The following is a 20,654-nucleotide window of genomic DNA, read 5'->3' on the forward strand; positions in this document are numbered from 1 at the left end:
CATATTTATCTCCAAAACACTAAAAAGACACGTTTTTTTGTAAAATTGTTTTTGTTTTCCCATATAGGGTGATTTCTATGCTTTTAAGCGTTTTGGTGTCTAAGAAGCTCATAAACACTTATAAAACATCTTTCTGGAAATGTTTCTTTTCCTCATGTAGGCTGTTTTGTATGCATTTTTGCGTTTTCGTACCTATGTGAAATACACAGAAAATACACGTTTTTGGTAATGATACTCTGTTTCTCCATATAGAGTGCTATTCATGCATTTTATCGTTTTGGTTCCGAAGAAGCTGAAAAATACTTACATTACACGTTTCTCGTAATGTATTTTCGTTTCCCCATATAGAATATTTTCCATGCAATTTTACGGTTTTATACGTAACGAGCTCAAAAACACTCAAAATGCTTGTTTTTGGTAATATATATATATATATATATATATATATATATATATATATATATATATATATATATATATATATATATATATATATATATATATATATATATATATATATATATATATATATATATATATATATATATATATATATATATATATATATATATATATATATATATATATATATATGTTTTTTTTGTGCGTAAGAAGCTAAAAACACTCAAAAGACACGTTTTTCGTAATGGTCTTCTCTCTTTCCATATAGGATGCTTTCCATTCTTTTATAGCGTTTTCATGCCTAACATGCACAAAAACAAAAGATACGTTTCTTGAAATGTCTTGTCCTTTCTTCCATATAAAGGGCATTCCAAGCATTTTGGTGTTCGGTACCTAAAATATGAAAAATACACAATATTACGCCTTTTTAATAATGTTATTCTTCTCTCCTTATAGAGAGGCATTAGCACGTTTTCTCGTGTGGTATCATATAAGCTCAATAACACTTTTTTTTTCATTTTACCATAAAAATAATTTTCATGCATTTTGGCGTTGTACTACGTAGCAAGCTCAAAAACATTCAAGTACTTTTTTTTTGGTAATGTTACTCTATTTTATCATGAAGTGTGTTATATTTGTGTGCTAGCGTTTTGGTGCATAGAAGTTCAAAAACATTATTTTTGATAATGTTGTCTTTTATTAACAAATAGAAAGACTTCCAAGGTTTTTACCGTTTTGGTAGCTAACACGGTGAAGAACACACAAAGACACGTTCCTGGTATTGTCATTTCGTTTCCCTATGTAGGAGGCATGGAAATTGCATGGAAATGCATGCGTGGAAATACAGAAGCGGGCAGTGAGTTCCAGAGTTTACCAGGGAAGGGATGAATGAATGGGAATAATGGTTAACTCTTGTGTTAGAGAGGTGGACAGAATACGGGTGAGAGAAAGAAGAAAGTCTTGTGCAGCGAGGCCGCGGGAGGAGGGGAGGAATGCAGTTAGCAAGATCAGAAGAGCAGTTAGCATGAAAACAGCGGTAGAAGACAGCTAGAGATGCAACATTGTGGTGATGAGAGAGAAGCTGAAGACAGTCAGTTAGAGGAGAGTTGATGAGACGAAAAACTTTTGATTCCACACTCTCTAGAAGAGCAGTATGAGTGAAACTCCTCCTCCCACCCCCCCGGCCACGTGAAGCATACTCCATACATGAACAAATAAGGCCCTTGCACAGAGTTAGCAGCTGGGGGGTTGAGAAAAACTGGCGGAGACGTCTCAGAACACCTAACTTCATAGAAGCTGTTTTAGCTAGAGATGAGATGTAAAGTTTCCAGTTCAGATTATAAGTAAAGGACAGACCGAGGATGTTCAGTGTAGAAGAGGGGGACAGTTGAGTGTCATTGAAGAAGAGGGGATAGTTGTCTGGAAGGTTGTGTCGAGTTAATAAATGGAGGAATTGAGTTTTTGAGGCATTGAACAATACCAAGTTTACTCTGCCCCAATCAGAAATTTTAGAAATATCAGAAGTCAAGCGTTCTGTGGCTTCCCTGCGTGAAATATTTACCTCCTGAAGGGTTGGACGTCTATGAAAGGACGTGGAAAAGTGCAGGGTGGTATCATCAGCGTAGGAGTGGATAGGACAAGAAGTTTGGTTTAGAAGATCATTAATGAATAATAAGAAGAGAGTGGGTGACAGGACAGAACCCTGGGGAACACCACTGTTAATAGATTTAGGAGAACAGTGACCGTCTATCACAGCAGCAATAGAACGGTCAGAAAGGAAACTTGAGATGAAATTACAGAGAGAAGGATAGAAGCCGTAGGAGGGTATTATGGAAATCAAAGCTTTGTGCCAGACTCTATCAAAAGCTTTTGATATGTCCAAGGCAACTACAAAAGTTTCAACAAAATCTCTAAAAGAGGATGACCAAGACTCAGTAAGGAAAGCCAGATCACCTAGACGGAACCCGTACTGGCGATCAGATAGAAGGTTGTGAAGCGATAGATGTTTAAGAATCTTCCTGTTGAGGATAGATTCAAAAACTTTAGATAGGCAGGATATTATACCAATAGGACAGTTTGAGACATTAGAACGCTCACCCTTTTTAGGAACAGGTTGAATGTAGGCAAACTTCCAGCAAGAAGGAAAGGTAGATGTTGGCAGACATAGCTGAAAGAGTTTGACAAGGCAAGGCACGGAGGCACAGTTTTGGAGAACAATAGGAGGGACCCCATCAGGTCCATAAGCCTTCCGAGGGTTTAGGCCAGTGAGGGCATGGAAAACATCATTCTAATAGGTAACATGAGATAGTTATAGTGTGGAGGAGAGGAAGAAACAAGCCCAGAATCGTCCGAGGTAGAGTTTTTAGCAAAGGTTTGAGCGAAGAGTTCAGCTTTACAAATATATGTGATAGCAGTGGTGCCATCTGGTTAAAATAAAGGAGGGAAAGAAGAAGAAAGAAAGTTATTGGAGATATTTTTGGCTAGATGCCAGAAGTCACGAGTGGAGTTAAATCTTGAGAAGTTTTGACACTTTATATTAATGAAAGAGTTTTTGGCTAGTTGGAGAACAGACTTGGCATGGTTCCGGGCAGAAATATAAAGTACATGAGACTCTGGTGATGGAAGGCTTAAATACCTTTTGTGGGTCACCTCTCTTTCATGTATATCACGAGAACAAGCTGTTAAACCAAGGTTTGGAAGGTTTAGGTCGAGAAAAAGAGTGAGGAATGTACGCCTCCATGCCAGACACTATCACCTCTGTTATGCGCTCAGCACACAAAGAAAGGTCTCTGACACAGAAGCAGTAGTCATTCCAAGGAAAATCAGCAAAATACCTCCTCAGGTCCCCCCTACTAGCAGAGGCAAAACGCCAGAGGCACCTTCACTTAGGGGGATCCTCACGAGGGATTGGAGGAATAGGACAAGATACAGATATGAGATTGTGATCGGAGGAGCCCAACGGAGAAGAAAGGGTGACACCATAAGCAGGATTAGAGGTCTGGAAAAGGTCAAGAATGTTGGCCGTATCTCCAAGACGGTCAGGAATACGAGTAGGGTGTTGCACCAATTGCTCTAGGTCTTGGAGGATATCAAAGTTGAAGGCTAGTTCACCAAGATGGTCAGTGAAGGCAGAGGAAAGCCAAAGCTAATGGTGAACATTGAAGTCTCCAAGAATGGAGATCTCTGCAAAAGGGAAGAGGGTCAGAATGTGCTCCACTTTGGAAGTTAAGAAGTCAAAGTATTTCTTATAGTCAGAGGAGCTATGTGAGAGGTATACAGCACAGACAAATTTAGTTTGAGAGTGACTCTGAAAGAAACTGAGAGAAACTCTGAAGATTCAAGAGCGTGGGCATGAGAGCAGGGTAAGTCATTGCGCACATAAACTTAACATCCAGCTTTGGATTGAAAATGAGGATAAAGAAAGTAGGAGAGAACAGAAAAGGGGCTACTGTCAATTGCCTCAGACACCTGAGTTTCAGTGAGGAAAAGATGAGGTTTAGAAGAGGAGAGGTGGTGTTCTACAGATTGAAAATTAGATCTTAGAACGCGAATGTTGCAGAAGTTAATGAAGAAAAAGTTGAGGGGGTGTGTCAAGACACTTAGGGTCGTCGACAGAAAAGCAGTCTGACCTGGGGACATTTATGGTCCCCTTCCCCAGATGGGGACTCCGAGGCTGGAGTAAGAGTCGCCATGATAATTTTGGAATTTTAGAGTGAAGGGTGTGTCTGTTATTAGGTACTTGTAGTTTTGTGTGGAGGATGAGTGTTGTCTTTAGAGGGCAGGCTGTGACTGCCCCCTTGTGTTGTGAGACAAAGGGAAACGTTTAGTGAGGTCACAGCTGGGTTTAATGATAAGTTCACAGCACTCTCTGAACAGTGCTTTAGACCTCACTTGGAGTAATTATTGTTTCGTCAGGTGTCTACTGCCTCCTTACATGTTTTTGGCAATGTTATTCTCTTTCTCCGATAAAGGGTATATTGATGCGTTTCAGCGCTTTGGTATGTGAGTGGCTCAAAAACACGCTAAAACTTTTTTTTTTTTTTTTTTGTAAAGTAGTTTTGTTTCTCCGTGTTTTTTTTTTTTTTTTTTTTTTTTTATCGTTTTGATGCCCCTAATACTCGAGGACTCGAGACACATTTCTGGAAATGTCGTTCTTTTTATAAGGTGTTTTACCTGTATTTTCGCGTTTTATTACCAAGCAATATGAAATACACTGAAAATGTACGTTTTTGGTAATGTTATTTATTTATTTTTTTTTTTTTTTTTTTTTTTTTTTTCACATATAGAACTACGTTATCTATAAGTTTTATCATTTTGGTACTCAAGAATCTCAAAACTCTCGTAATACATGTTTCAAAACGTCTCATAATGCACATCTTTTCGTTTCCCTGTATAGCTTAATTTTTTTTTTTTTTTTTTTTTGCATATTTTTACGTAATAAGCTCAAAATCAGTCAAAATGAAAATTTTTTGAAATTTTTTTTGGAAAAAATTTAGAAAATTTTTTGAAAAAAAAGGTAATGTTATATATTTCATTTTGAGTGTTTTTCATACTTTTTATCGTTTTTGTGTATAGCACATTCATAAAAAAATCAAAAGAAACGTTTCTGAAAATGTCGTTTCCTTTCCTCATATAGGATGCTTTACATGCATTTTGGTGTTTTGTTACTTAACAATGTGAAATACAGTCAAAATACACGTTTTTGGTAATATTGTTCTGTTTCTCCATATAGAGAGCTATTCCTGCCTTTTATCTTTCTAGTACCTAATAATCTCAAAAACACGCACACTTTTCTCACAATGTCTTTTTGTTTCCCAATATAGGGTACTTTACATGCATTTTTGGTAATGTTGTTTCTTTTTCCAATATCAGGGGCTTTCCACGCTTTTTAGCGTTTTGATGCATAATGCGCTCATAAACTCTGAAACAACACGTTTATGGAATTGTAGTTTCCTTTCTCTGTATATGGTGCTTTGCAAGCATTTTTTTCTTTATGGCACTTATGAGTGTTAAATACACTTAATATACATGTTTCTGGTAATGGTCTGTTTCTCCATATAGAGTGCTATTCATGGGTTTTAGGTTTTTGGTATCTAAGAGGCTAAGAAACATTCATAATACTCGGTTCTCTTTTTTTTTTTTTTTTGTTTCCCCAAACAGTACTTTGCGTGCCTTTTTGTGTTTTTTTTTTTGTACGTAAAGGCTCAAAAATATTCAAAATACTTGTTTTTGGTAATGTTATTTTTTTCTCCATATAGAGTGATTTTAACACGTTTTCGCATTTTATTACCTAAGAAGATCTAAAATGCTCATAATTTACGTTTCTTGTTTTGAGTATTTCTTTCAATATACAGGATATTTTGTATGCATTTTGAAGTTTTCTACGTAAAAACCACAAAACCAGTCAAAATACTTTTTTTTTCTACAATGTAATTTTTCGTAATGTCGTTTCGTTAATTAATTACAAAATTAATTGCAAAAAATTACTTTTTTGTAATGTCGTTTTGTTTCCCTATATAAGGGGATAGCATACATTTTGTCGTTTTAGTACCTAAAAATGTGAAGAACATTCATTTTGCATATCTTTAGTAATGCTATTCCTTTTTTTTATTATCTAGAGTGGTATCAACTTAACAATAATTAACTTAATACACTTAATTCGTAATGTGTTTTCGTTTCCACATATAAGATACTTTGAATGGATTTTTGCGTTTTTCTACGTAACATTCTTAAAAACACTCAAAATATTTGTTTTTGCCAATAATATTTTGTTTTTTTATGCGTTTTATTTATTTATTTTTATTTTTATTTTATTTATTTTTTCTTGTGGAGTACGTAGATTAAAATCTCTGAAAAAAAAGTTTTCGGTAATTGGATAATAAATTGGATAATAAATCCAATATTGGGTAATTTCCAATGTTTTTTTTTTGTAGCTTTTTGTACCTAACACGATCAAAAACACTCAAAAGCCACGTTTCCCCTTATAGGAGACTGTGCATACATTTTGGCGTTTTTGTACCTAAGAATGTGAGAACATTCAAAATACACGTTTTTAGTGATGTTATAATGAGTGCTATTCGTGTATTTTAGCATTTTAGTACCTAAGAAGTAAAAAAAAAAAAAAACTCATAATACACGTTTAACGTAATCCTTTTTTCTTTCCCTATGTAAGGATCTTTGCATTCATATTGGCGTTCTTCTACGTAGCAACCTCAGAAACATTTGAAATTATTGTGTTTTGTGTTATTATGGTTTTTCCATAAAGGGTGTTTTGCTTTTTTTTTAATGTTTAGTTACGTAAGTAGCTCATAAACACCAAATAGAGACTTTTTTGTTTTGCTTTTACATAAAAGGTGATTTTTATCGGTTTGGGTGCCTATCACGCTCACAAACACTCAAAAGGACACGTTTTTGTAAATGTCGCTTCCTTTCCCTATACGTTTCTCGTATAGGGTGCTTTGCACACATTTTGGCGTTTTGATACCTAACAACAGGAGGAGGCAGTAGACACCTGCCGAAACGATAATTACTCCCAGTGAGATCTAATGCACTGTTCAGGGGAGTGCTGTGAACTTATCATTAACCGCAGCTGTGACCTCACTGAACGTTTCCCTTTGTGTCTCACAACACAAGGGGGCAGTCACAGCCTGCCCTCTAAAGACATCTCTCTTCCTCCACACAAAACTACAAGCACCTAATAACACACACAACCTTCACTCAAAAAATTTTAAAATCATCATGGCGACTCCTACACCATCCTCGGAGTCCCCATCTGGGGAGGGGACCATAAATGTCCCCAGGTCGGACTGCCTTTCTGTCGACGACCCTAAGTGTTTTGACACTCCCGTCAACTTTTTCTTCATTAACTTCTGCAACATTCGCGGTCTAAGATCTACTTTTCAAACTGTAGAACACCACCTCTCCTCTTCTAAACCTCATCTTCTTTTCCTCACTGAAACTCAGGTGTCTGAGGCAACTAACAGTAGCCCCTTTTCTGTTCCCTCCAACTTTCTCTATCCTCATTTTTTATCCAAAGCTGGATGCTGCGTTTATGTGCGCAATGACCTAAACTGCTCTCGTGCCCACGCTCTTGAATCTTCTGAGTCTTCCACCATCTGGCTGCGACTACAGAGTCACTGTCAAACTAAATTTATCTGTGCTGTATACCTCTCACCTAACTCCTCTGACTATAAGAAATTCTTTGACTACTTAACTTCCAAAGTGGAGCACATTCTGACCCTCTTCCCTTTTGCAGAGATTTCCATTCTTTGAGACCAATGTTCACCACAAGCTTTGGCTTTCCTCTCCCTTCACTAACCATCCTGGTGAACTAGCCTACAACTTTGTTATCCTCCACAACCTAGAGCAATTGGTGCAACACCCTACTCGTATTCCTGACCGTCTTGGAGATACGCCCAACATTCTTGACGTTTTCCTGACCTCTAATCCTTCTGCTTATGCTGTCACCCTTTCTTCTCCGTTGGGCTCCTCCGATCACAATCTCATCTCTATATCTTGTCCTATCGCTCCAATCCCTCCTCAGGATCCCCCTAAGCGAAGGTGCCTCTGGCGTTTTGCCTCTGCTAGTTGGGGGGACCTGAGGAGGTATTTTGCTGATTTTCCTTGGAATGACTACTGCTTCCGTGTCAGAGACCCGTCTTTGTGTGCTGAACGCAAAACAGAGGTGATAGTGTCTGGCATGGAGGCGTACATTCCTCACTCTTTTTCTCGTCCTAAACCTTCTAAACCTTGGTTTAACACAGCTTGTTCTCGTGCTATAGATGATAGAGAGGTGGCCCAGAAAAGGTACTTAAGCTTTCCATCACCAGAATCTCATGCACTTTATATTTCCGCCTGGAACCATGCCAAGTTTGTTCTCCAACTAGCCAAAAACTCCTTCATTAACAGAAAGTGTCAAAACCTTTCAAGATCTAACTCCCCTCGTGACTTCTGGCATCTAGCCAAAAATATCTCCAATAACTTTCCTTCTTCTTTCCCTCCCCTTTTTCAGCCAGATGGCACCACTGCTATCACATCTATTTGTAAAGCTGAACTCTTTGCTCAAACCTTTGCTAAAAACTCTACCTTGGACGATTCTGGGCTTGTTCCTCCCTCTCCTTCACCCTCTGACTATTTCATACCACCTATTAAAATTCTTCGCAATGATGTTTTCCATGCCCTCGCTGGCCTAAACCCTCGGAAGGCTTATGGATCTGATGCTTGCACCTTGCCTAGTCAAACTCTTTCAGCTCTGTCTGTCAACATCTACCTTTCCTTCTTGCTGGTAGTTTGCCTACATTCAACCTGTTCCTAAAAAGGGTGACCGCTCTAATCCCTCAAACTACCGTCCTATTGCTTTAATTTCCTGCTTATCTAAAGTTTTTGAATCTATCCTCAACAGGAAGATTCTTAAACATCTATCACTTCAACAACCTTCTATCTGATCGCCAGTATGGGTTCCGTCAATGCCGCTCTACTGGTGATCTTCTGGCTTTCCTTACTGAGTCTTGGTCATCCTCTTTTAGAGATTTTGGTGAAACTTTTGCTGTTGCCTTGGACATATCAAAAGCTTTTGATAGAGTCTGGCACAAAGCTTTGATTTCCAAACTACCCTCCTACAGTTTCTATCCTTTTCTCTGTAACTTCATCTGCTGTGGTAGACGGTCACTGTTCTTCTCCTAAATCTATTAACAGTGGTGTTCCTTATGGTTCTGTCCTGTCACCCACTCTCTTCGTATTATTCATTAATGACCTTCTAAACCAAACTTCTTGTCCTATCCATTCCTACGCTGATGATACCACCCTGCACTTTTCCACGTCTTTTCATAGACGTCCAACCCTTCAGGAGGAAAACATTTTATGCAGGGAAACCACAGAACGCTTGACTTCTGATCTTTCTAAAATTTCTGATTGGGGAAGAGCAAACTTGGTATTGTTCAATGCCTCAAAAATTCAATTCCTCCATCTATCAACTCGACACAACCTTCCAGACAATTATTCCCTCTTCTTCAATGACACTCAACTGTCCCCCTCTTCTACACTGAACATCCCTGGTCTGTCCTTTACTTATAATCTAAACTGGAAACTTCACATCTCATCTCTAGCTAAAACAGCTTCTATGAAGTTAGGTGTTCTGAGTCGTATCCGCCAGTTTTTCTAACCCTCCCCCCAGCTACTAACTCTGTACAAGGGCCTTATTCGTTCATGTATGGAGTATGCTTCACATGTCTGGGGAGTTCCACTCATACTGCTCTTCTAGACAGTGTAGAATCAAAAGCTTTCCGTCTCATCAACTCCTCTCCTCTAACTGACTGTCTTCAGCCTCTCTCTCACCGCCGCAATATTGCATCTCTAGCTGTCTTCTACCGCCATTTTCATGCTAACCAATCTCGCTAACTGCATGCCTCCCCTCCTTCCGCGGCCTCGCTGCACAAGACTTTCTTCTTTCTCTCACCCCTATTCTGTCCACCTCTCTAACGCAAGAGTTAACCAGTATTCTCAATCATTCATCCCTTTCTCTGGTAAACTCTGGAACTCCCTGCCTGCTTCTGTATTTCCACCTTCCTATGACTTGAATTCCTTCAAGAGGGAGGTTTCAAGACACTTATTCATCAATTTTTGACCACTGCTTTGACCCTTTTATGGGACTGGCATTTCAGTGGGCATTTTTTTTTTATTAGATTTTTGTTGCCCTTGGCCAGTGTCCTTCCTACATAAAAAAAATAAAAAGCTAAAACGCATGAATAGCACTGTGTATGGAAAAAGATAACATTACCAAAAACGTGCATTTTGAGTGACTTACATTGTCAGGTACCAAATCGCCAAAATTCATCTAAATCACCCCACAAAAATGTAACGACATTAGTCAACATATCCTTTGAGTGTTTATTAGCGTGTTAGGCACCAATACTATAAAAAAAAAAAAACGAAACTACCCTATGTATATATATATATATATATATATATATATATATATATATATATATATATATATATATATATATATATATATATATATATATATATATGGAAACTACCCTATATGGAAAAACAAAACAATATTACCAAAAAAAAACATGTCTTTTGAGTTTTTGAGATATTTACGTAAGAAAAATCTTAAACGTATGCAAGATTCTTTTTATGAAGAAAAGAATAAAATTACCAAAAACGTGTATTTTCAGTGTTTTGATCGTGTTACGTAGAAAAACGCCAGATGCATGAAAAGTTCCCTATATGGGGAAACAAAAAGACATTACAAGAAACGTGTATTATGACTCGTTTAGAGTTTCTTTGGTATCAAAACACGAAAACGTATGAATAGCACTCTCAGTTGAGAAACAGAACAACATTACCAAAAATGTGAATTTTGAGTGTTTTTCACATTATGTACAAAAACGTCAAAATGCATGAAAAGGACCATGTATGGGAAAACGAATCGAAATGAAACATGTCATTTGAGTGTTTATGAATGTGTTAGGCAGCAAAACGTTAAAAAGCTTGAAAAACTTCCTATATGGGAAAACAAAATAACATTACCAAAAACAAAAACGTGTCTTAATTGGTTTTTTTTTTAACTACTTACGGGTCGAAACGCTAAGATGCATGCAAAACACACTTTATGGAAAAACCGAATAACATTACCAGAAACATGTATTTTGAATTTTTTGAGCTTGTTACATACAAAAACTCCCAAATGCACGCAAAGTACCCGATGTGGGGATATGAAAGAACATTACGAGAATCGTGTCTTATAAGTGTTTTGAGCTTATTAGGTACCAAAACCATAAAATGCAATAATAGCACTCTATATGGAGAAAGAGAACATTACGAAAAAACATGTATTTTGTGTGTTTTTCGCATTGTTACATACCAAATGCCAAAATGCATGGAAATCACCAGATATGGAGAAACGAAAGGACATTAAGAGAAACGTGTATTATGAGTGTTTTTGAGCTTCTTGCGCAGCAAAACGCGAAAACGCGTTAATATCATTTTATATGGAGAAAGAGAAAAATAAATAACAAAAACGTCCATTTTGAGAGGGTTTCGCATTGTTAGGTATCAAAACGCCAAAATGCATGAAAAGCACACTATATGGGGAAAGGAGACGACATTTCTACATGCATGTCTTTTGAGTCTTTATATGCGTGATAAGCACAATTACCATAAAAAGCATGGAAAGCACTCTATATGGAAAAAGAAAACATTACTAAAAACGTGTCTTTTGAGTTTTTTGAGCTAGTTATTTACCAAACTGCTAAAAACGCATATAAAACATACTTCATGGAGAAACAGAATAATATTACCAAAAACGTGTATTTTTAGCGTTTGTGAGCTTGTTACATGGAAAAACACCAAAATGCATGCAAAGTATCCTGTTTGGGGGAAAAAAAAAATATTTCAGAAACGTGTCTTATGAGTGTTTATGAGCGTCTTAGTCATCAAAAGTCTAAAAATCATGGAAAGCACCCGAAATGGGAAAACAAAACAACATAAACAAAAAACGTATATTTTGAGTGTCTTTGAGTTAATTACGTACCAAAACGCTGAAATGTATGCAAAAAGATTTAATGGAGAAACGGAAAAAAAAGAAAAAAAAAAATTATATATATATATATATATATATATATATATATATATATATATATATATATATATATATATATATATATATATATATATATATATATATTACCAAAAACAAGTATTTTGAGTGTTTTGAGCTTTTTTTTCCGTATAAAACGTCAAAATGCATCCGAAGTACACTCTATGGGGAAACGAAAGGACATCACGAGAAACATGTATTATGGGTGTTTTTGCGTTTGTTAGGTACCAAAGCGCTAAACGCATGAATAGAACATTATATACACGAAAAAAAAATATATATATATATATATATATATATATATATATATATATATATATATATATATATATATATATATATATATATATATATATATATATATATATATATATATATTACCTATTTAAATGTATTTTACATTGTTAGATACCAAAATGTCAAAATGCACCCTATGTGGGGAAGAGAAACGACATTTCCAGCAATGTATCTTATGAGCGTTTATGAGCGTGTTATGCAGCAAAATGCTAAAAAGGAACCCTATATGGGAAAACAAAACAAAAACGAAAAACGCGTCTTTTGAGTGTTTTTTGAAGTATTTACGTTCCGGAACGCTAAAACGCTTGCACAACATCTTTTATAGAAAAACTGAATAACATTACTAAACACACTTAAAATACCTGTTTTTTTATATTACTATTATGTTTCTCCATATAGAGTGTTTTGCATGTTTTACCGTTTTGGTACATAAGTTGTTCAAAAACACTGAAAAGACACGTTTTTTGGTAATGTTTTCTTTCGCATATAGGGTGCTTTCCATGGTTTTTAGCGTTTTGGTGGCAAACACGTTCCGTTCATGAACGCTCAAAAGAAACGTTTCTATAAATGTAATTTTCTTTCCTCATATACAGTTCTTTGCATGCATTTTGGCGTTATGATATATAACAGTGTATAAAAAGAAAAAAACTCAAAATACACGTTTTGATATTGCTGTTCTGTTTCCCTATATAGAAGTCTATTTATGCGTTTTAGCGTTTTGGTACCTGTAGGATATGTACGATATGTCGGGCCGGCCTCACCGGCGACACACCACCCATTTGTAATCGGCGGTCGGCCTCGGGACTCTTAGTATAGGATATGTACTTTTCACCCCGTTTCACTCAGCCCTCCTACATGGCGCAGTGATCGGAGACTACCCTACGCTGTTCATCATGGCTGGAAGGTCTAGACAGTTCAGCCAGACCCCGAGGAGCAGCCACAGGTCGCGGAGGGCCCCTTCAGCTCTGGAGCAGGCGCAGACTGAAGCCATCGCCTCCCTACAGCAGCAGCTTGCAATGCGGCCTGCTAATCACCCTGCAGCCCCGCTGTCGTCAGCTCCTGAGAAGTGCGACGTAGAGATGTCCACCGTGGCGTTCCGGTCTTGGAGGCGGTCGATGCGATGTTGGCTGGACCTGAACAGGTGAGCACCAGCGGAGGCTGTCCTGCACATTCGCCTCCACTGCACGCCTCCTCTGCAATGCTCCTTGGATGCCAGGTTCACCGCGGGCGAGTGGCAGGCCCTGACAGTGAAGGAGGCACTGGATGCCATCAGCCGCATCGCTCTCCAGGCGACCAACCAGGCAGCCGACTGGTGTAAGTTCTTCACGGCGAACCAGGAGCACAGTGAGTCTATCAGTGAATATTTTGCACAGTCAGCGCAGTGTGCGGCGAATTGTGACTTTAAGTGTCCTCACTGTGACAGTGGCTTGTCTGAGTACATGCGGCTCCGCAAGCTGGTGAGTGGTTTAGAGAGTGCTGTGTTAAAAGGGGAAGTGTTTCGCAGGTGTGAAACGTTTCATGATGCGGATTCCCTGTGCAAGTTTTGTGTGGCATTCGAGGCGGCTCACAGGGACGCCGCTTCCCTCAGTTTTGGCGGGAACTTTAGGCGAGAAACCGCGGCGGTGGCGGCAGTGACACCGCTGCCGAGCGCACCGCAGCTCCCGCCTCCGGTCGCTGCCACCCGCCGCCAGCCTAGCAAGCCCCGCTGTGGTAATTGTGGGACCATGCACAAGCCCGGGAGAGGCTCGTGCCCTGCTGGGGAACTGGCATGCTTTAACTGTGGCAAGACAGGGCATCTCCGCAGCCTGTGCAAGAGCAGGACCAAAAAGGCGGCCGCAGCTGAGGACTTGGAAGCCTCCGGCATTGTGATTGCCTCCACAGGAAAAGCCCAGAGCTAGCCATATATCTGGGTGACCGTCTACGGCACACGGAAGGAGGGGAAATCGGCCAGGATACAATTGGTACCAGACACAGGGGCTCAAGTGCGTGTGGCGGTGCCAGGCCTGCTGGCAACGCTGGGTATCGAGACGGCGTCACTAGCGCGACGTGGCAAATGTGAGCCTCAAGCCCATGGGCGCATTCTCTTGCATCATGCGACATGGCAACAGGGCCACAACACAAGACGTCTTTATCATGAAGACCGCCTCCCAGTGCTACATCTCCTTACAAGCCTGCAAGGATCTGTTATTGGTACACGCTGACTTCCCACACCAGCCTGTAACTGTGGCATCTGCCGACGTTGGCGACACTGCTGCCCCCACACCAGCTGATAGTACGCCTCCACGACCTACGGCTATCCCTTTCCCGCCTCTGGAAGAGAACGCTTCACGACTGGAGGAGTGGCTTCTCCACCACTTTTCTGGGTCAGCATTTAACATCGATAGAGGCCCTCTGCCAATAATGGAAGGCGAGCCACACGTCATCCACCTGCTCCCAGGCGCCAAATCCCACGCCTGCCACGTACCAGCTTCGGTGCCGAGACACTGGGAGGCAGAGGTGAAGAGGCAGCTGGATGAAGATGTAAGAAAGGGGATTCTAGAGCCAGTACTAAGTGGAAAAGCGACAGAATGGTGTGCCAGAATGGTGGTGGTCGCTAAAAAGTCGGGCCAGCCGAGACGCACCATTGACTACCAGAAGCTCAACATGGCCTGCAGGAGGGAGACCCACCACACTCCCACACCGTTTGATATGGTGTCTGGCATCCCCCATCGCACTTACAAGACCACCGCTGATGCACACTGGGGGTTTCACCAAGTGAAACTGCATGAAGATAGCAGGAAACTCACCACATTTATTAGCCCGTGGGGCAGGTATAGGTACTGCAGGACCCCCATGGGGCACTCTGCAGCCCCTGACGCCTACACCAGAAGATTTGACGTCGCCATTGCGGGGATCCCGAGGAAGTTCAAGTGTGTAGATGACACCCTGCTGTTTAATTCAAGTGTGAAGGATGCTTTCTGGCACACTTATGATTTTCTAGAAACGTGTGCCATGAAGGGCGTGACCTTGAAGCCAGAAAAATTCAAGTTCTGCAGGAGGCAGGTGGACTTTGTTGGATTTCACGTAGGGTGGGACACCTACAAGCCCACAGAGGAGAGGCTGGCTGCTTTGAGAAGTTTCGACATGCCTGCCCAGCCCTCCCTAACAGATATCCGCTCCTGGCACGGTTTTGTTAACCAGCTGGCGCTCTTCTTGGCCACCGCACCAATCATGGAGCCATTCAGGGAGCTTCTACGTAAACCACAGGGAAAGAAAGTCTACTGGGACGTCAACCTGCAGAAGTTTGAACGGACAAAGGAAGTAATCTGCAAACTAGCAAAGGAGGGCCTGACGTTCTACGACAAGGATAGGCCTACTGTGGTGGCGATGGACTGGAGTAAAGTGGGCATTGGCTTCGTGGTTTTGCAGCAGCGCTGTTCCTGTCCCATGAGAGAAGCCCCCTTCTGCTGCAAAAGTGGGTGGCGCTTGGCATTGTGTGGCAGCCGTCACCTGACACCTGCGGAGACAGGCTACGCGCCCGTGGAGGGCGAGGCTCTGGTTATCGCATGGTGCCTTCGCAAAGCCCGCCTATTCCTCCTTGGGTGCCCCAATCTTCTCATCATAACTGACCATCGTCCGTTGGTGAAGAGGGACAGGGAGCTGAAGGACGTGGTTATCCCAAGACTGTTTGCCCTGAAAGAGAAGACCATGCAGTATAGATTTCAGATCAAATACTTGCCTGGTAAGCGCAACCGCGCTGCAGATTTCCTGTCTCGCTACCCGGCACTCTGCGCACCACCAGATGTTGTGGATGAAGAGCAGGCCAGCGCAGTAGAGGTCGCGGTGGCGGCTGCGACAGTGGCAGCACTCGACAGTGGCGAGCAAATAGTCATGGACAGCGCGACAGTGCTGCAAGCGGCCGCTGATGACCCAGACTATCAGCTTTTCGTTGCGAAGGTAACAGCAGGAGACTGGAAACCACACCGGGCGCAAGAGGTGGTCTGCCTGCGTCAGTTCTACACGGTCAGGGACAGGCTGGCGGTGTCGCAAGGCCTGGTGACTTACACCTACGAGCAGGGGTCAGTGCGCCTGGTGATACCGGTGGCTCTGAGACAACGTGTGGCAGCGAACCTTCACGCGGGCCACCAAGGGCTGCACGGGATGTTAAGGAGGGCGAGGCAAGCTGTGTATTGGCCCGGCATGGAGGGCGATCTGCAGCACCACAGAGACTCCTGCGCTGTCTGCAACGCACATTCACCCTCGCAAGCCGCCGAGCCCCTCAGCCCCACGCCCCCACCTCAGTATCCCTTCCAACACACCGTGGCTGACTTGTTCCACCTTGAAGGGCATGTGTACTTGGCTTACGCTGACAAATTCACTGGCTGGCTTGAAATAGCACACTTTGTCAGCGGCGCCACTTCAAGCAAACTTGCGTTAGTGCTTAGGCGATACTTCAGCCGGTGGGGCGCTCCAAAATCAGTCTCAACGGACGGGGGGATTAACTTAACCAGTGAGGAGATGTGCAACTTCTTTGGAAGATGGGGAGTGGAGAGGAGGGTAGCCTCTGCCCACTTCCCGCAGTCAACTGGACAGGCGGAGGCCGCGGTGAAGTCCGCCAAGAGGCTGCTGCGGACCAACACGGGCGCCGGAGGCAGCCTGGACACTGACAGAGCTGCGGTGATGTTGCTACAGTACCTGAACACGCCTCTGCAGGGCGTGAACAAGTCACCAGCTCAACTGGCAATGGGCAGGTAGCTACGGGACGGTGTGCCAGTCCATGATCAGCACTACAGGGTAGACATGTTCTGGCGGCAGGCGTTGCGGGCAAGAGAGCGTGAAGCAGCGCGGCAACAAGAGGCATAGATTGACAGGCAGGGAACGCCAAGAACTCTGCCCCCCCCCCCCCTCGCGCTCGGTACGCAGGTATGGATACAGAAACCGTCTACGAAGGTGTGGGATAGGCGTGGAGCTGTCACTGAAGTGTGTCAATACACGGTCAAGCTGGAGGGGAGTGGACGACTCACATTACGCAACCGCCGGCATTTGCGGCCTGTGCAAGGTGCCTCGCCGGCCCCGGCAGGCACAATCTCCTCCCCCTTCCCAACCCGGGACCCGCCCCGCCGCTCAGCAGGACACTGTGTCTCGCCCAACACGGCGTGTCAGGCAGCCGGAATGGATGGCAGACTATGTCCCTGGCATGTCCTCACAATGAAATGTGTGTGTGTGTGTGTGTGCTCATGTGTGTTGGCGTGCATGTGTGCTTTTTCATGAGTGTCAGTTTTGTTGTGAGTGTCCTCACCGTTACTTTGTTTATTCTCTTATACAAGGATCTATGTCATTGTGCTCACAGAAGTCTCTGCTTTAGTTTCATTATTTTGTCAGATTCTACACTGTTCATTATTATGTGACATGCCCGTTGTATTATCTTGGGGGGGGGAGATGTAGGATATGTACGATATGTTGGGCCGGTCTCACCGGCAACACACCACCCATTTGTAATCGGCAGTCGGCCTCGGGACTCTCGGTAAAGGATACGTACTCCCTTCCTCGTTTCACTCAGCCCCTACAGTACCTAAGAAGATAAAAAAAAAAAAATTATAATACACGCTTCTTATAAAGTCTTCTCGATTCCCTACATAAGATACTTTGCATGCATTTTGGTGTTTTGTACGTAAAAGCTAAGGCCCCTGATGCAAGCCATACACCTATCATTGGTCATCCAGCCGGGATTATGCCCAAGTGGCTGTAAGATAGCGACCTCTGGCATCTGCAAGAAACGCGGGAACCTCTGAGGGAACAGAGACATGCGTCCCACGGTCCCACGCGCCGCGCGGCAGGCAGTTCCTGGGATGCTGGATCATGCTGCCTTGCTTAGCGGGTGTGGTGTACCTACCTGCATTTCTCAGTAAACTATGGCAAGACGGCCCTTGTGTTTCCTTGAGCACCCTACAGTGGCTTTCAGAGATACAAGGATTCTTCTCCCTAGTAAACTTGTTGGAAGGATTTCGCCATCAGGGTGCGTGACGAAACTTCGAGTTTACTAGGGAGAAGTCTTAGCGGATCGCAGCGAGGATACTGCTCTAACGCTCACACTGGTACTTAAGTCGTCTGCAAATGATCAGGCACGGCACATCAGCATCTGGGTGCTCTTTATTAGGAAGGGGAGTGTTCGAGTGTGTTTGCCCTTACGCTCCAGAGTTCCCTCTGCTTGGATCCATATTATGGCCCCTGATGCAAGCCATATACGCCATCATTGGTCATCTAGCCGGGATTATGCTTAAGAGGCTTTCAGGGTTACAAGGATCTTTCTCTGTAGTAAACTTGTTAGGAGGATTTCGCCATCGGGATGCGTGACGAAACCTCGAGTTTTATTAAGGAGAAGTCTTAAGGTGTGTCCACACTATCGAGCATGCTCGACGGGCAAACAGTGATACCAGATCCCGTTCCAATACAATAGCAAGCTGATTATAAGGACAGAAATAAACGTGTAACAGCCCTTACAGCAATAACAAGAGAAATAGAAAAGAAGTATGCATCCGTTACCATTGCGGATATAAAAAAGAAACTAGATTGTTTGCGAAATCAGTACAGGCGTGAAATGCGACAGATAGAAAACTCTCGCAAGTCAGGAGCTGGGACGGACGACGTGTACAGCCCCAAGTTATGGTGCTTTGATGAGCTTTCTTTTCTCAATGATGGTGGCATAACGAGGACATCTCAGTCAAACATCGATCCTGACAGTAACAAAGCTGTGGAAGAACATAATGATCATGAGGTAAGTTCATAAACGATCTCTCTCTCTCTCTCTCTCTCTCTCTCTCTCTCTCTCTCTCTCTCTCTCTCTCTCTCTCTCGTGATCTTTTGTGTGTATTTCTAGCTACACATAATTATTACACATGTAATAAAGTTTTCTTTTATAATCATTATAGATTTTCAACGATCCACTGCTAGTGGGCGAAGCTGCAACCTCTACTGCACCAAGAAAACCAGCAATGTCCGAGTGCGCATCTTCTACGGATACAAATGTGACACCACGTGATACTTCTACGCCCTGTACTTCCAAGCGATCAGCCAAAAGGACACATGACGATGCAGATGACGTAATTAGGGAAGCCCTCCAGCAAATGAGGGAATTGTCGTCTACACAAGACACTGCCGATGAGTTCACTGATTTTGCAAAAGTAATTGCAAACGACTTGCGACAACTGACGGGTGAAACCCAAATTGTGGCACAAAAATTAATATATGACGTTATATTTCTTGCTAAACTTGGTAAACTTTCAACTTCCTCAATGGTTAAACAGTAATTCATAATCTAGATGGGTTTACACATAGTGCATTTTTTATTTTGAGTTTGGATTGTGTTCCAGCCCCCTAAAAATAAATGGACATTGTAAAGTGTGAACACACACACACACACACACACACACACACACGTATGTATACATATATATATGCGGGAGCAGACACACATGTATCCATATACATATATGCTAAAGTATATAATGTAATTGATAGAAATAGCACTATTATTTCATATAAACACAGCTGGGCCTTTATTACACATAACATAAGCATACATAATGGACAATACACTATGTACTAAGCTCAATAAAGTTGTTTGCATTATTTGAGTTTTGTTTTTAACACTGAAGATAATCCCTTTACATGTTTTCTGGTTAATTTAAGTTACAGAAGCGCTCACCTTCAAGTAATCATCTCTGAGAGCTGTGTATATTGCTTTGCATGTTTCCGGTATGATGAGAGACAAACTCTGCTTGGATATCCTGGTGGAGTATTGCAGTGCTGTGTATGAACATCCAGATGCTAAGAATCTGAGGGTTGCTTCCAGACGAGCCTCTGCACATATGCTCTGCCTCAAATGGGTATCTTGTTTTGTTATGTATGGTTCCACTTTTCCTAGGAGTGTGTGGAAACTATTTACATCCATTCTCATATACTGGATAAAACCATCTTCAGGCTTGTCGTGGAGTTCGCGATATATAGTTGCATGACTTCCCAACTCTCCTCTTTTCCTCAACCAGTCCTTACACCACACACGCCTATGAGCTCTGGCTTGTTTTTTTCTTTTTTATATATAATCCAAGAATTATCCCACACAAGGCTATTTTCTTCCTCTCGACTGTGTTCGGCATGGTGAGACAAGTGCCGCACCCGACTCCTTAGCAGGGTCAGAGTGAAACTGAACCATGAACCAGTATTTGACACCACTCATCAGTTTACAACTTTGCCCGCCAGTCTTTTCCCGGTGAAGGAGTAGATATTGTGGGCTCAGCTACATCTGGTAGTACTGTTTGTTGCCAGATCCCTGCCTGTGGTTTTCCCGCTTCTGACGTCATCAACCCTCATT

General features: G+C 42.1%; 1 protein-coding gene across 1 annotated transcript; it reads left to right on the plus strand.

Moving 5' to 3' along the window:
* Window positions 1–18,767: 18,767 nt before the first annotated feature.
* Window positions 18,768–19,908, plus strand: LOC135106731 (uncharacterized). The gene is made up of 2 exons (XM_064015989.1): window positions 18,768–19,058; window positions 19,213–19,908. The coding sequence occupies exons 1-2, from the start codon at window positions 18,882–18,884 to the stop codon at window positions 19,588–19,590; spliced, it is 555 nt and encodes a 184-aa protein (XP_063872059.1). The 5' UTR covers window positions 18,768–18,881; the 3' UTR covers window positions 19,591–19,908.
* The last annotated feature ends 746 nt before the right edge of the window (window positions 19,909–20,654 follow it).

This window comes from Scylla paramamosain, chromosome 14 (genome assembly GCF_035594125.1).
Source record: "Scylla paramamosain isolate STU-SP2022 chromosome 14, ASM3559412v1, whole genome shotgun sequence".
In the NCBI taxonomy this organism is placed as follows: domain Eukaryota; kingdom Metazoa; phylum Arthropoda; class Malacostraca; order Decapoda; family Portunidae; genus Scylla; species Scylla paramamosain.

Coding starts and splice junctions, on each gene's coding strand:
- LOC135106731 (XM_064015989.1), top strand. CDS start 18,882: ATGCGACAGATAGAAAACTCTCGCAAGTCAGGAGCTGGGACGGACGAC. Junction 19,059..19,212: donor AAGAACATAATGATCATGAG/GTAAGTTCATAA, acceptor TAATCATTATAG/ATTTTCAACGATCCACTGCT.